Raw genomic sequence first — 15,061 nt, 5'->3', positions numbered from 1 at the left:
TTACTCAGCCCCACCCAAAGACGCATTACTAGGCAAGTTCAGCATGCAACGACCTAAGTCTTCAAGAACCGGACCCGATCTGCTGGTTAGTTCACAAAAACAAACCATACTCATTTTCTTTGCCTTTATCAATATATAGACCTCGCAGTTTGCAAAGTCAGCAAGAGCTGGGTATATACCACTTGCAAAGAGATGCCTAGCCAATGGAGCTCATGTTGATGCCTGCATTGATGTTAAAGTATTAGGCTAATGTATCATAATTACATAATGATATTATCTATAGTATCGCGATACAGCTTTACACAGGGCTGTGATGAATGACCACTTTCCTATGACAAAGTTACTCTTGGAAGCCGGTGCCAATCCAAACACCAGTGACAAGGTAGTAATTATGGTTTGGCAGCATCTAACTTGCTAATACAGGATATGGAAAGACCATTGCACTGGGCGGCACAGAGGGGAAATATACACATTGCCAGACTGCTGCATCAATTCGGTGCAGAGCTAAATGCAATGAATAAAGTTAGTGAAAAAACTTACCACTCTATTTAAGACCTACGCTAATTACTTTGAAATATCTAGTATGGATGGACTCCACTGCATAAAGCTGCCCTTCATGGTAAAACAAGAATGACAAAGTTATTGCTGGAGGAATTAAATGTCGACAGCAATGCAAGAGACAGGGTATGAAATTGAATATATAGTTTTAGAACTGGGTGGAGCTGCATGCAATAAGATGTTAATTAGAGTCTGTGGTGTAGCTAAGCAAAAATAGATCAGGGAACATGGGAATTTATAATTAATTTTTGTTGTTTATTTATAGTGGGGGGACACAGCGTTGCACAAAGCTTGTCACATGGGACATCCTGAAGTTGTCCAATACCTAATAATGAACGGCCTTATACCAACGACTTGTACAAACAGACGCAAGAATACAGCAGATCTGGAAATACCCTTCAACAATCCTAACAGAGACATAATACTACACATGTTTCAAAACCTTGGATTTGTCAGAATGCAATCAATGCACATTGGTAAGACGTTTTTTACAACAAATTTGATGATTTATCTTTATTTTTATACAGATATTGAAGGAGACATATTTGAGAATCAAGGCAACTCTTATGTTCAAGAAATTGAATCAGAAGAGCAAGAGGGTATACTACAATAATGCATTTCTTTTCAATGATAATATTATTATTATTTTTGTTTCTAGAAAGTGAGAGTGAAGAGGACCAGGTACCAAGAGAAGATTTCGATTTCGAAGGTATCAATCATAATTTCATAGCTGTTGTGTATTTATATGTTTTCTCTGTTTATAGAAGATCCAAAAACCGAAACTAGATCAAAATGCTGCAAATGTAATGTACTATAACAAAATTGAAATTACTAATTGTGTAAATAAGTTCATTAATTGAAACTAATCCCTCGTAGCCTCAATGCGTCTCATAACAAGAGCCAATAGATCATGTCTTAAGCATAAAAGGAGACCTTCCTTTAAGTCCTTCAAAGTTACAGCTGCTCCTCTTGATTCTATTATCTCCTTTAAAGCTGTATAATATTGCTCCTCTAGCAAAGGCTCTTCTCTAATAATGGCCTCTATTCTTGTGCTATCCATGCCCAAGTAAGAAAAAAATTGTTTAAAGTGATTCTTGGTCATTCGCTGGCATATATCTAAGACAGCAAACTTGTGTCCTCTGTTTCTTGTGTTAATGGGTTGACTCCATAGTGAACCTATAAAGTAACCCTCTTATTAAATGTAGTGGTACAATCATTATGTAGATACTTTTGTATAATCTTTTGTATTCAAATGATTCTTCCCTTTGGCTTTCTTCGCTTGACGATAAATGAGACTCAGAGCTAACTAATGAAGGTTTAACTTCTAATTCTACACCTAAGATCAAATAAAGATGGTATGTTCCGCTATTAAGTATGAGGGATAAGGGGTATGCATATTAAAAGGATCTAATGTCGTTATGTCTCACCATATTCATTAGCAAGTTCCATTGCTAACCCGCCCATTCCTTTAACTCTTTGTAAGTGACCCAGTAATATCTGTATACACTCCATTTCATCTTTTCCTTCCACTTCTTTCTGCCATTTTCTAATTGTTTCTAATGCACACTGCCTGTGTTTCACTCTTTCTGGGGATATGCTTTGATTGCTAGTTGATATTTGAAATCTTCCTCTATAATCCAGACCTAAGAAAGAGTACAACTGGGCCCATTTAGGGCCTACTGAATCTATTATCTTTGGTATCAGGTCCTCCATGATTAGTTGACATAGAATAAATCTAGATCTTTGATCACCTTGGCTATTGCCATGATCAGGCATTAACTCAAACAGCTAGCAACCGCATCATCAGCAATTTCCGGCTAGCTAGAGATAGGGATTGGAAACCACCGTTCCCGGCAGGAAATGCTAGTTGTCAATACCGTATTGTTTTTAAAATAAATTTCTATTTAAAGAGATAAAAATGTTGAAAAACACAAGAAAATGGAGGGATGAAGCAAGGATGTTGGAACTTTCCGGGTATTTTTTTATTCTTCCTTGACTTTTATGTTAACAAAAATGATTTCTTATCATTATTTTGATAATGAGAAAGCATCTTGCTCTTGCTTGATGAGATGGATCCTAAAAGAAGTGCTGCATTAGTGTCAATAGACTGTCTGATCATTATGATGCCTAAATTGTAGGAAATGAAGCTTTATTTACTTATACAGTGAAATGAAGATATAATTATACCTTATTGCCCTCAACATGTGGATGATGTATTTATATGTGAAGTTTCAAAGCTGCAGCATCTATTGTGATTGAGTTAAGGGTACAAAACAAAACTAGTTTTTAGAACAGTTTTTAGCTCATAACTTTTCAACACTACATTATTTTTCTTTAAAAACTTGACATTGCCCTCCAGTTTGACATTGTTTATTTGTTTATAAACCTTACAGTCAAATTTATCAAGAACCTTTTGTGTAAGAGGTACAAAACTAAAATCCTGTGGACAATAACTTCAAGCAGGAGAATTCACGGCACAATTAAACGCATTTAGTTGTAATGGACAAAAACTACACATCAATAAATAGAGTAGGTCTTAAACTTTACAGGTAGATCATAAAAACAGCTCGCTCTGGCACTCATCTAGATTTACAAACAACAAAGGAAAAAGACTCTTCCTCCATTTGCTCATTTGTGGGGCAACTTGCATACGTTGCTAGGATCTACGCATCATCTACATGTAATAATTCCTGTGGTTTTTTATACTCAACTATCTATGATTTCGATTAGCTTACTGAACCACGCCCTAATACTAGATTAGCCAATAGCCATGGAGAGCAACACTGACCATACCGGGTCTAAGAATCATGAATTGGTATTGAAGCTCTTCAATGCATCATTTAGCTATCGTGAGAAAAAGATCATAAAGTCAGAACTCTTTGGAGAAAGTGAGGAACAAGAAATATCCACATATATAACCCATGATACAATCCAATGAGTTGTTTACATTGTTTGGGATATTACTGAACAAGAACACACATATAATAAGCTTTTGGATGAGAAAGTTGTGGTTTAAAACATCTTTATTGTTACGATTGTGTTGATTCTATATCTTTTCTGTTGTTAAAGGTTATCCTGACGATGACTTAACATCTGAATCATGTTTAAGGATTATCGCCACTCTACGACCATTTGCTCGTACTAAACTAAAAGCTTTAAAACTCATACCCCACCTCTCAAATCATTTCAGAATATCCGAACAAGATCAGGTAGAATTAGTAGGTGAGTAAGTTGACATTATCCAAGAGCAGATCTAATCAGCTACCCCACTGATAATAGTGTCTACATACAATTGTATGGATAACACTATTAGTGTATTAAGCCTTATTCAGTTCTAGTTTATACAGATAATGAAAGTAGGGGTGTCTTAAAAGCCACAATCCTCCTCCTCTATAATAATTTTAAAGAATTCCTTATTTATATAGATAAACCTGAAATTCGACAAGCCATGCATCTACTGGACTGCATCAACATCAAGTCCTCATTTCCCATCTCTGCTCTGTACATAGCACTCCTTGATTCATCCAGTGAGGAGGATGGACCTCCAACACATCATCAGTTAGCTTGTGATCTCGCTAGAATTGGTAATAAGAATGTAATAGTTATTGTACTTTTTTGCTGTTAATTCATTTAATATTGTTTATCTCTGTAAGCTATCCAAACATGATATAAATGGACAGTTAGTATAATAGATTTAGTGTCTTAAATATCCTATAGGAAAAAGTGAATTTGCACAATTCAGTTTGAAACTGTATGATGAAAGTTTGACTGACTCTGCAAGCCCAGGTATATATATTAACTATTAATTTTAACAGTTTAAGTTGTTCTTTTCACAATGTAGCTGTACTAGAGCAAAGCATTGAAGCTTTTAAAGACATTCTAATAACTGTTGATCAGGCTAAGAGCATTGCTGAAAGATTGAACATGGAGGCTGTACCTTCACTTAATCTTACTGAAGTCAGTTTATTAAAAAATTAAAAAATAAAAATAAAAACAATTTTTACCACAAAAAATGTTGCAAGAATTGCATTATGCCCACATAACAAGTAACAATTGTAAATCTAATGTATCTTGATATAAAAGAACAGACCACTTACACAGTGCTTTGTATCTGTAGGTACTTAGATCATGGAGAGCAAAGAAAGGACAATGGTCTACTATAGAAGATGTGGTAGAGGCTCTTGTATTGACCCAAGGAATAGGAAGATACCTTATTCTCCTGGAACTGCCGTCTTATCCTCAACTAAAGGAATTTTTTTTAGGATTAAAGAGACAGTGGATAAGCATTGCTATATACATAGGGATTGATGAAGCAGATTTACAAAAATATATATCTTGTTCTGAAAATCATTCTGAGCAATTGGACGTGTTTTTAAATAACTGGACATTGCCAGATTGTGGACAAAAGACAGTTGTGATACTTCATAAATTGCGAAGTATTGCTGGAGTGATGGTTGGAGCAGCTGCAAAGGCTGGGCCACCTGATAAACTTCAAAGAGGTACATGTAATTCCTGGAATTATTATCGTTATTCATAGGGCACATAGTTATAATAACTAATACCATGGAGTGACTGGGGGTACCCTGTGTATACTTGTAGTAATATTTGGAGTAACTTTTAAAAATTGTAAAAAAATTCAATTTCGATCAGAATCAGCTCAAACTTGCTAGACAGCATAAAAACATGTATATGTATCAGAAAAATTTATAAAAATGAAGAATTCTCTCCTAGCCATTTTTGATGAAATTTGGCCAAAAGTCCCTGTACTATAGTACAGGGACTTTGGCCCAATTTTTGAGCAACTTCAAAAATTCATAAAAAATTCAAACTTGATCGGAATCAGCTCAAACTTGCTACACAGCATAAGAACATGTATATGTATCAAAAAAAATTATAAAAATGGAAAATTCTCTCTGAGCCATTTTTGACAAAGTGCCCTGTACTGTAGTCCATAGTCTTTAGCCAAATGAAACTACTTTACAGTGCTATTATTATTATTATTATACGTGTATATTTGCTGTAGGTATATCACTTGAAGCTAGTGGTGGTCCTTATTCAATGCCAGCCCAAACAGTATCTAGTAGCATCACAGTACCTCCTCTTCTGCAGCAACAATCATCTTCAATGCCTTTGTCATCCCTACCAGTCACTATTACTGGATCTGTTGAAATAGCTACAGTGACCAGCAGTCTAGAGCCAGGCCTAGTGACAACAAGAGAAACAATGAGTTTACCTCCAGAAACTTTGTCATCAAAAAATATTCAATCCTCCTCGCGGTCATTCCTAAAAACTAATAGAAAACATCGTTTCAATGTATTGAAACCAGGAACAGAATCTGTGTCAACTTATAACGGACTTAAAGAACACCAGCCCATGACTGTTGATGAGGTCAGTTTTGTATTTATTATACATGGTCACATTGTTTTGTTAAGCAGCAAGACATATCTGACCTTTAGATATAGCTATGTGTTGTATAATTATCCTAGTATTGTTGCAGTTTATATTTCCCTTTTCCTGCTTAGGTTCCGTCTGATAAATCAAGAGATTATTCAGGTAGCATACCATAAGTAATGAGATCCTTTATCATTTACTATTACACAGATCCCATTACGTGCAGCAGTGATTTATCAAGTTACAAGCAGAGACCAGCCACAGCAACTATCAGTGAGAGAGTGACAGAGAGTGAATGGCCTCAGCCTATCCAGCAATCACACAAGACCTTAGTATCACTTCCGTATGCTCAAACTGCCAAGTCTCAAATCTACTTCACTGCTCCAGTTTCTGTGACTAACACAACTTGGAGTGCATCCCACCCTTCTTCTACTAGCTCTCCTTCGCAGTCTTACATCACATCAAGATCTCCTGATGAGTCTCTTGGTGAAGAAGATGAAGAAAGTACAACTAAATACAGACCTCCTAACTTTAATGGAACACCTCCTCCTCCTCCTCCACCACCTTTTGGAGAGAAGCAGTTAGCTGATATTTCTGATTCTGCTAGTCCACACGATACTAATATAAGTGTTGAAGCACCAGTTAGCATCAGTGATGAGGAAGCAACTCCTCAAAGTCATCTTCCTACTACTGGAGGAGGAGATAAAGGTCACTTAATAATTGCTTCTACTGTACTTGTAGTTTAATTCCTGATGCTTCATTTTTTCTTCATTGTAGGTGCTGCGAAAAATTTAAGAGATGATCCATCTTCTGAGTCCAGTGGTTCATCAACACCTGATGATGTTGAAGTATCAGTTAAAACCAAACAGCAGTCAGACGCTGAGATTATTTTAGTACCTAATCCATCAGATATAATATGCTCACTGCGTCAAGGAGGAGTGGCAGAATTTAGAGCTTTTTTGGAGGGACTTGAGAACCCAGTAGAAGAAATAAACAGAATGGTACCAAAAGATTTAGCAGAGGTGTATATATACTGCTATTTATCCAGTATTGTTGTCATTATTTATGTTTGGCATAGGATGGTAGTGTAGTTCTTCACATAGCAGTGAGACTCCGTATGAGAAAACATGTTGAGTTATTGTTAGACTTTGGAGCTGATGTTGATCAAATAGATCCAACTAATAAAGGAATGACTGCACTTCACATTGCATCAGAACTTGGGGACAAAGATATAATGAAGCTACTTCTAAAGAAAAATGCTACAGTTGATATTAGAGATAATGTAAAGCATTTTTGTTTACCAATATACACTAATGATACTTATAAATAATGCCCTTTAATGAGTAGTGTCTTTTGTAAACCAGACTATTATTATTCTTCTTATATGTAGAATCAATCAACTCCACTGTTACTGGTTGATATAGACAGTCCTGAATGTGTTAGTCTCCTTTTGGATGCTGGTGCTGATATAGGAGCTGCCAACAAACAGAACTATACTCCATTGGTTATAGCAGTTGTTGCCGGCTGTGATAATATTGTGAGAATGTTATTAGAGAGGAATTCTTCACCACACATTGTTAATCACATAAGAGTAAGCACTATTAGTAAGAATATCTGTATGTAATAATTAATTTTAAACATTAAATTAACACAACTCTTTTGCCAATTGAAAATTTATAGAAATGCAGTGGTCCTGCAGGAGAAGAGTATTGTGTGACTCCATTAGCAGATGCTGCAGCAAGAGGGTACATTCATATACTAAAAATGCTCATAGAGAAAGGAGCTAATTTAAACTCTACAGGAGTAATAGGAAAGGTAAGCATATACAGTACAAATTTGTCATCAAAGCCTTGTTTGTGTTAGCCTCCAGATAAATCAGAAGGACATATTTCTCCTCTTCTTTTACCTTGTACGTCAAATCTTGTTGATGTTGTACAGTACATAACAAGACACCGTTTGTTCATATGTGATGTTGATTATGTAAGTTACTATAATTGATTGTAACAATGTACTAATTGATGTCTTTGTAGATAGCAGATCCTCTCACTGAAGCTCTTTCAAAGGGACACATTCGATGTGCTCAATTGATATGGGAGAGATATGGTGGATTGGTAAGGCATGTTGTGGTGATTATGAATGTTAGCATCTTGTTGTATAGAGAAAGCTATTTGAGGAGAGTAGAGACTTCCCTGCTCTTAATAAATGTCTTCAAAAGTATCTAAGCAGTCAAGCTGATGCTACAAGTACAAGTACAAGTCCTGCAGTATTAAATGTTGCTGATGCTACAAGTACAAGTACAAGTCCTGCAGTATTAAATGTTGCTGATGCTACAAGTACAAGTCCTGCAGTATTAAATGTTGCTGATGCTACAAGTACAAGTCCTGCAGTATTAAATGTTGCTGATGCTACAAGTACAAGTACAAGTCCTGCAGTATTAAATGTTGCTGATGCTACAAGTACAAGTCCTGCAGTATTAAATGTTGCTGGTACTACAAGTACAAGTCCTGCAGTATTAAATGTTGCTGATGATACAAGTACAAGTACAAGTCCTGCAGTATTAAATGTTGCTGATGCTACAAGTACAAGTCCTGCAGTATTAAATGTTGCTGACGATACAAGTACAAGTACAAGTCCTGCAGTATTAAATGTTGCTGACGATACAAGTACAAGTCCTACAGTATTAAATGTTGCTGATGCTACAAGTACAAGTCCTGCAGTATTAAATGTTGCTGATGATACAAGTACAAGTCCTGCAGTATTAAATGTTGCTGACGATACAAGTACAAGTCCTGCAGTATTAAATGTTGCTGACGATACAAGTACAAGTACAAGTCCTGCAGTATTAAATGTTACTACTGGAGATACTGCTACTGCTAGTGAGAGTGTTGCTTATAATGACTTGTCTGCTCTTGCTGAAGGTGATGAGAGTGAATCATTATCAGCTCCGGTAACAGTGTCTATGATGAATGACTTCTCTGATATTGAGCCTACTCAACCTGGTGGTCAAAACAACGAAGAAATGTTTGTTAATAATTTGTCAGATATTGAAATGCCACCACCTCCAGTCACTAAAGTAGAGGAAAGTCTTTCTACATTATCTACAACTAATCAGTTATCAGTTCCTCCTGTAGTTAGTAGTGGCCCAATTCCTCCTGTAGTTAGTAGTGGCCCAGTTCCTCCTTCCATTCCTTTACTCTCTACTCCATCTCTTCCAAAACCAGCTGCTTCTTTCCCTGACTTGTCTTTCCCAACTTCAACACACACTCAACCAATCATGACTTCTTCATTACCTCCTCCTCTATCAACTCAACCAATTCTTCTTCCATCAACATCAGCTCACATCAGTGGAACTCCAGTACAATCATTACCACCATCTACTGAAAGTAGAATTTCACCTCCTAACATGCTCTCCTCAGTTGATGATGACCAGCCTCCTCCTAGTGGCAATGAAGAATATATTGTTAATGATTTAGGAGGAAACTTTACCCCTAGTCTTATCCCAGCCCGCCCTGCCTCTCCTGAGCTTTTTCTACCGAGACCAACAAGTTTAGGAGCTATTCCTGGTGCTAGTGCCAGTGGAGGTGGTCCTAGGACTCTTTCACCATCAGCTCCTACCAGTCCTCCTCATAAAATATCTTATGAGACAAATGAGTCTGGAACCGATACAGATAATCCTTTTGAGCCACGTCCCAAGACACCGCCTCCTCCTTCTATTCCTCCAGTCTCATCCCAAGCTCTTGCTAGCGGCAGCTCTGAATTAGGAGGACTGGTATTGATTCTTATTGTTAGTCAATATCGTTCATTTTTTGTTATTGTTAGGACGCATTCGGAAACTTGCGACATTTTCAGACTTCAGCTGTTGAAGTCCTTCACGACTTTGCCCAATATTTAATACTTGCTTGTCTTCAAAGACACTCGGTAATGTCAATAAAATAATTTATGTTATATGCAAACTCTCTAGCAAGAAGATATAATCAAAAAAGCAGAGGAAATAGGTGAAACAACACTTGTTCATTTTTTCTCAAGATACTTTTTTGACTCGGCTGTATGTTCATGTATTATTATAATTTGAACTAATGTCCACAATTATGCAGGCAACTACTAGAGGTGGTGAGTTTTTCTCTGAGTTCATTAAAGGCTTTCCATCTCCACTGAACTTCCTACTTGCTGCTCGTTTTTGCCGTCAAGTATGAGATATGAACAATGATGGAGAACTTTTATAACAACTTCTCCCTTTAGAGTGAATTTGAGGGAGTCTTGAGAGAAATGGGAAGAGAAGGATTCCCCGATCAACTCATGCTTGCCTTTCACCAATTCCAAGACTCTGACAATGTACCATGGACTGGTCAGTTACCATTATATTGTACTACTATAGTAGCATTCACTTCTTATTTTGTAGGCTCTGAACTGATATCGTCTTTGTTTCGACAACAGTTTTCTGTTGGTACTCCGTTTCCAGCAGAAGCAATGTTAGAAAGGACTTTGATGAGGCCTCAAGCTTCTGCAACACCTCCTGCTGCTGCTGCTACTCCTGAAGCTGCTAATTTTTCAGGAAAAGGTATTATTATAATAATTACTATAGTTATCCCTATGTTAATTGTGTACAGGCTATACACTGGGTGGTGGAGAAGAGAAGAAGCATAAAGATTCTGATAAAAAATTAGAAGTAGACACAAATGCTTTCACTAGTGATAAAGGCTATGATTCAGCTGCTGACAAGTCTACTGACAAGAAACAACGAATTAAGAAGGAAATAAGATTTGAAGTATCTCCTGGCCATGCTATAACAGGTACAGATACCGATGTAGTGATTTTTTTATACTTTAATTCATAGAGAATAATTTTAATGATCTTGATGATCCCTATCCTTCTGAAAAACGTAAGTTGTGGGTAATGTATAGGATTGAGTGTATCATTAACATTATCATATATTATTGTGGAGTGAATACACTTGATATTTTATGAATAGAACGTGTGGTTAGCAGTGATGAAGGTGACCAGCAAGTGGCTGTCCCTACAACAGTAAGTCCTCCAGTAGCAGCTACTAGCAGTTCAGGAGCTACAAAACCAACCCATTCTTCTGACTCATTAAAAGAAGAACAGTTACAAAAAATAAGAGAAGCAAGATTAAAGAAATTAACGAAAGATACGAGTTCTGAAGAGGAACCTATGCAACCAATTGACATAAGAGGTAGATAAGATATTTGGGATTTTATACATTGCAATTGATGGGGATATGAAAAATATTCTTTTCATAATGAAATGTTACTCACTTAATATTACATTATACTTGATACAAGTTGGGCTTGGTTTGGGGGTGTGATAATAACTGAGTCTTCAACAAGTTGTTTTTCTTATTCTATTGTCTCATTGCTGCAGTTGAAACTATAAAGACAGGAGGAAAGAGTGGACCAGAGACTCTTGAGCCAGTAACTGATACAGCTATTGCAGCAACTGTTACTGCTACTGTACAACCAGCAGCAAAACCTGAGGCAAAACTAGCTTCTCAGTCATCAACCTCTTCACTAGAAGAAGAAGAAGAAGATATAGAAGTAATGTTAAAATCAGGACAGGAAAAAGAAGATACAGAAGCAATGTTAAAATTGGGACAGGCAAAATATTTATCAACAGAAAGGACAGAGATTTCAGTAAGGCCTCCAACCACAACTGGTAAGAATTAAGAATTGTTTTATGCAACATTGGTAATTTTTGTCTTATTGTAGCTCGCACTAGTGACGAACGTGTTCATAGAGCAATTAAAACTTCCACACCTTCTGCCGTACAGAAGTCAAGTTTGTCACCTTCTGTATCTCCAATATCAAAGAAAAGAGCATCGGCAGTACCAACAAAAACTGGAGTATTGTCAGTTGTACCTTCCAGTCGATTGCCAAAAGGAGGATCAAAAACACTTTCCCCCACAGCATCCACTCATTCCTTGACTGATAAAAGGAGACTACCTTCATCTCTAGCTCCTTCTTTTAAAACTAAAGCAACCACAACTGGGGCTGAACCTAAATTAAGAGGAACACTTGCTAGCTCTAAAACTACTAGTGCAGGTGGAGCAGCCATTAATAAACAAGCTAAAACTAAACAGGATCATCAAGGAGTCACTTCAAAAGTATCTCCTCCTGTTAGAGGAAAGAAACTTACTCCTCCTACAGTTGTAAAGGCTCCTAAATCTAAGGCCACACCTGAAACTCAAAGAAGAAAGGAGTTAATATCAAAGCGCTCCACTAGTACATCAGCCAGTCAGCCTTTATCAAGGAAACCTGATGAATTTTTAAAAGAAAGTACACCAGGAGCCACACCATTTTCTCAAAAGTTTGACATTGTGCAGCATGGCCCTATAACTCCCTTTGGGTCAGTAGCTTTAATCCCATTACCAGTACTAAAAATCAGTCTACCAGGAACAATCATTGATTCTCCTGATAAACTCTTTAAAGATTTAGCCCAGAACCTAAACAACTGGAAGATGCTTGGGCGTTACTTAGAAGTAGATGATCAGCAGCTTGCCATGATAGCACGAGTCTCATCAGATACTGCTGAAAGAGCTAGACTAATGTTAAAAGGATGGCTGAGCCAGTCTAAGAGTTTAGGCACATACACTAAACTAGGAGAAGCATTAGTTAACTGCATGAGAGATGACCTTGTCATTATATTAGAGCAACACTCAAACTTACCAATAGCTGGTGGCACTGGTGAACGTGTTACTATTGAAGAGTTAGGATCATCAACACAAGACATAAAAGAACATCACTCCACTGATGCTGATGATGATGAAGGAAGTGATGATTCAAGTATAAAAATGACTGTTCCTATTTCTACGTTGCTAATGATGCTTGGCCCACTAATTGAAGAAAAAAAGAAAGAGGGTAAAGCTTCGAAAGTAACAGTATCGCTTAAGTTTCATTGATTGACTAAAACACAATTCATAATCTTACATTATCACAACGCATTAAAAGTAATTCTTGAATAGCACGTGACGCATGCATGGAGACAAAAGTACTGTATCTTATAATGATAATTATTTATGATTCTAATAACTTCCCAATTTTTGAAAATAAAATTAATTGCTTATTTTAAATTTCTTCAAAAGTATCTTTATGCTTAACTGCCATTCCAAATGGTCCCGGCTCCCCATTCTTGAAAGCCATGTTAAAGGGATAGCCAATAAAAAGTTGATCAAAATACACAGTATGGTAAATGTATTGAGCAATAGACATGTCACAGCAACACTGATCAGTGCTAGTCCTATCTAAGCAGTGAACAAAATAAGCTAGACTGGCCAGCATGGATGCTCTGGTCCCCCCAAGCACTCCGACGTTTAAAAATCCATGAAGTCTCATGGACTCCTCAATCATCCAAGCATTACCATTTGCATAGCACTTTTGAAAATCTCTCCTTTGTATTGAGTTTGTGTATAGTATAAATCCAGTGTCTTTCCCAACGTAAAAGTAGTCCCCAATTGCTTTCATTATTAGTGCTGGATCAGTTAGGAATTCAACGTCTTTAACATCATTGACCATAACCATATTGACATCTTTGTTCCTTAGTAAGTATTCGTACACAAAATAGAACCTTTGGTCGTTGGGCGATTTCTTGTTCCTCGATTTTACTTTCAAAAAAATGGGTTTGGGATTATTAAATTTTTCTATTATCCTTTCTACAAACATTGGGTGTAGGTTATCGTGAAATATTACGCTCTGAAGTCCAAACTTGTAGCTGCTTTTTATCCATTTTTGCATGTATGAGAATCTGTTATTCAAAACTTTCCTGTGATAAAAATTATCAGTTAAATGTGAAAAGTAAGCGCCAATGGTGAAATTTCTTGAAGCTCTTAAGTCGCTAGTATACTTCTCTTCCCACTTTCTGATGTGTCTAATAGCATCACTATACTTTGTTCTCTTTAATGAAAGAGCTGAAGGAGAGTCAAATGAATAAAATGAACAATTCTTGTCATTTCGAGACATTATTATGTTCTCTAATACTTTAATGACATCTTTGATGTACCACTGGTTATCCCCATTGACTGGTAGGGGTGCATTAAGATCTCTCCACTCACCAATGAACGGTGGTAGCTTTATGACTGATCCCGAAAACTCTGAGTGCAAGTTTCGGTATGCATTAAAAACATTCTCTAATGACTGGAACCATTGTCTATAAATAAAATTTAATTTTTTGTAATCGTTTCCTTTGTTTCCAACAGAAAGAAACAGGAGCTGTGATTTAAACTCCCTTCTGATAACTTCAATGACACGTAGGAACAATTTCATGATGATAGTTCCATAGCTTGCACTGTGAGTTACATTACCGGGTCCTAAATTCACCGGATGCAAGAGTAGTGTTGGTACATATATGATTGTTGAAGGTGATGCCTTTTTAAGTTCTGCCTGCAATTTAGCTTCATCTTTAAACTCAATGATAAAGGCATTGATATGTTTATTATTTACAAGCTCAGTCCATCGATCCCACTTCATAGGATCAGAGTCAACATTTAACAAATCCTCTAATACAGTGACTGATGACAAACTACTCAGTGACAATGCCAACTGCATACCAATTTGACTCATTCCTCCAAGTATTACAACTGATAAATTCTTCTTGTCACCATTAACTTCACCATTGACTTGCAGCTCACAGTTTATAGTGTGGTTGATGAACGACTCATGAGTACTTGGCTCTTCTTTGCTGGGTTGAGTGCTATTAGCACTATCTATGTTATTAAAAGGAAGAACAGATTCTGGTGGTTTATCTAAATTAGAAGTGGATTAAATTTAAACAACCCATTTTATGATAACTCTGCTTACAATTCAATGTCCTTCTGCCCCATAAGAATGAAACTAAGACTAGTGACATTATAATGGCTGCAGCAATGAGGATAAGTCTTTTCTTTGGAGAACCGTTGCTACTTCCCTTGCTAGAATCCATGGTTAAATGGGTGTGGCTGGGATTTACTCCACCCACACATACTAGAACTACGAGATAATTAAATTACACTGCCGGCATCTACCGGTATGCATGTGTGTCATGTAAAATCTATGCCCCGAGTGATTTTGCTAGAAAGTGTCTGATGTTAACTTAGTAGCGAAAAGCAAAGATCACAGCATGCTTT

General features: G+C 36.8%; 4 protein-coding genes across 4 annotated transcripts; 2 read left to right on the top strand and 2 right to left on the bottom strand.

Annotated features, from left to right (window-relative positions):
- Positions 1 to 1,424, top strand: LOC105316764 (ankyrin-1-like). The gene is made up of 9 exons (XM_011411930.2): positions 1 to 85; positions 140 to 238; positions 284 to 382; positions 424 to 522; positions 583 to 684; positions 824 to 1,034; positions 1,086 to 1,157; positions 1,217 to 1,267; positions 1,323 to 1,424. Exons 1-9 carry the CDS (start codon positions 44 to 46, stop codon positions 1,373 to 1,375), a joined length of 828 nt encoding a protein of 275 aa, XP_011410232.1. The 5' UTR covers positions 1 to 43; the 3' UTR covers positions 1,376 to 1,424.
- Positions 1,292 to 2,383, bottom strand: LOC109580280 (uncharacterized). Its single transcript, XM_019993300.1, has 3 exons — positions 1,986 to 2,383; positions 1,787 to 1,894; positions 1,292 to 1,734 (listed from the first exon to the last, which is right to left on the bottom strand). The coding sequence occupies exons 1-3, from the start codon at positions 2,332 to 2,334 to the stop codon at positions 1,421 to 1,423; spliced, it is 771 nt and encodes a 256-aa protein (XP_019848859.1). The 5' UTR covers positions 2,335 to 2,383; the 3' UTR covers positions 1,292 to 1,420.
- A 945-nt stretch (positions 2,384 to 3,328) lies between these two features.
- Positions 3,329 to 13,047, top strand: LOC109580278 (uncharacterized). The gene is made up of 27 exons (XM_019993298.1): positions 3,329 to 3,446; positions 3,628 to 3,780; positions 3,984 to 4,142; positions 4,276 to 4,344; positions 4,400 to 4,515; positions 4,676 to 5,057; positions 5,582 to 5,946; positions 6,081 to 6,111; positions 6,160 to 6,657; positions 6,727 to 6,971; positions 7,028 to 7,231; positions 7,340 to 7,540; positions 7,630 to 7,764; positions 7,813 to 7,929; positions 7,980 to 8,060; positions 8,108 to 8,528; positions 8,568 to 9,718; positions 9,769 to 9,867; positions 9,911 to 9,994; positions 10,044 to 10,136; positions 10,189 to 10,294; positions 10,349 to 10,507; positions 10,557 to 10,739; positions 10,784 to 10,828; positions 10,919 to 11,140; positions 11,329 to 11,619; positions 11,673 to 13,047. Exons 1-27 carry the CDS (start codon positions 3,329 to 3,331, stop codon positions 12,860 to 12,862), a joined length of 6,918 nt encoding a protein of 2,305 aa, XP_019848857.1. The 3' UTR covers positions 12,863 to 13,047.
- LOC109580279 (uncharacterized) lies at positions 12,854 to 14,883 on the bottom strand. The gene is made up of 2 exons (XM_019993299.1): positions 14,757 to 14,883; positions 12,854 to 14,701 (listed from the first exon to the last, which is right to left on the bottom strand). The coding sequence occupies exons 1-2, from the start codon at positions 14,875 to 14,877 to the stop codon at positions 13,029 to 13,031; spliced, it is 1,794 nt and encodes a 597-aa protein (XP_019848858.1). The 5' UTR covers positions 14,878 to 14,883; the 3' UTR covers positions 12,854 to 13,028.
- Positions 14,884 to 15,061: the final 178 nt, after the last annotated feature.

Source organism: Amphimedon queenslandica, unplaced genomic scaffold (genome assembly GCF_000090795.2).
Source record: "Amphimedon queenslandica unplaced genomic scaffold, v1.1 AMPQUscaffold_13499, whole genome shotgun sequence".
Lineage (NCBI taxonomy): Eukaryota > Metazoa > Porifera > Demospongiae > Haplosclerida > Niphatidae > Amphimedon > Amphimedon queenslandica.
The sequence above is the reverse complement of the archived record's forward strand: the minus strand, read 5'-3'. Positions and strand labels throughout refer to the sequence as shown.

Coding starts and splice junctions, on each gene's coding strand:
- LOC109580278 (XM_019993298.1), top strand. CDS start 3,329: ATGGAGAGCAACACTGACCATACCGGGTCTAAGAATCATGAATTGGTA. Junction 6,112..6,159: donor TAAATCAAGAGATTATTCAG/GTAGCATACCAT, acceptor ACTATTACACAG/ATCCCATTACGTGCAGCAGT. Junction 7,765..7,812: donor CTACAGGAGTAATAGGAAAG/GTAAGCATATAC, acceptor TGTTTGTGTTAG/CCTCCAGATAAATCAGAAGG.
- LOC109580280 (XM_019993300.1), bottom strand. CDS start 2,334: ATGCCTGATCATGGCAATAGCCAAGGTGATCAAAGATCTAGATTTATT. Junction 1,895..1,985: donor GGAACTTGCTAATGAATATG/GTGAGACATAAC, acceptor ATTTGATCTTAG/GTGTAGAATTAGAAGTTAAA. Junction 1,735..1,786: donor ATACAAAAGATTATACAAAA/GTATCTACATAA, acceptor GTTACTTTATAG/GTTCACTATGGAGTCAACCC.
- LOC109580279 (XM_019993299.1), bottom strand. CDS start 14,877: ATGGATTCTAGCAAGGGAAGTAGCAACGGTTCTCCAAAGAAAAGACTT. Junction 14,702..14,756: donor GGGCAGAAGGACATTGAATT/GTAAGCAGAGTT, acceptor CTTCTAATTTAG/ATAAACCACCAGAATCTGTT.
- LOC105316764 (XM_011411930.2), top strand. CDS start 44: ATGCAACGACCTAAGTCTTCAAGAACCGGACCCGATCTGCTG. Junction 685..823: donor ACAGCAATGCAAGAGACAGG/GTATGAAATTGA, acceptor GTTTATTTATAG/TGGGGGGACACAGCGTTGCA. Junction 1,035..1,085: donor AATGCAATCAATGCACATTG/GTAAGACGTTTT, acceptor ATTTTTATACAG/ATATTGAAGGAGACATATTT.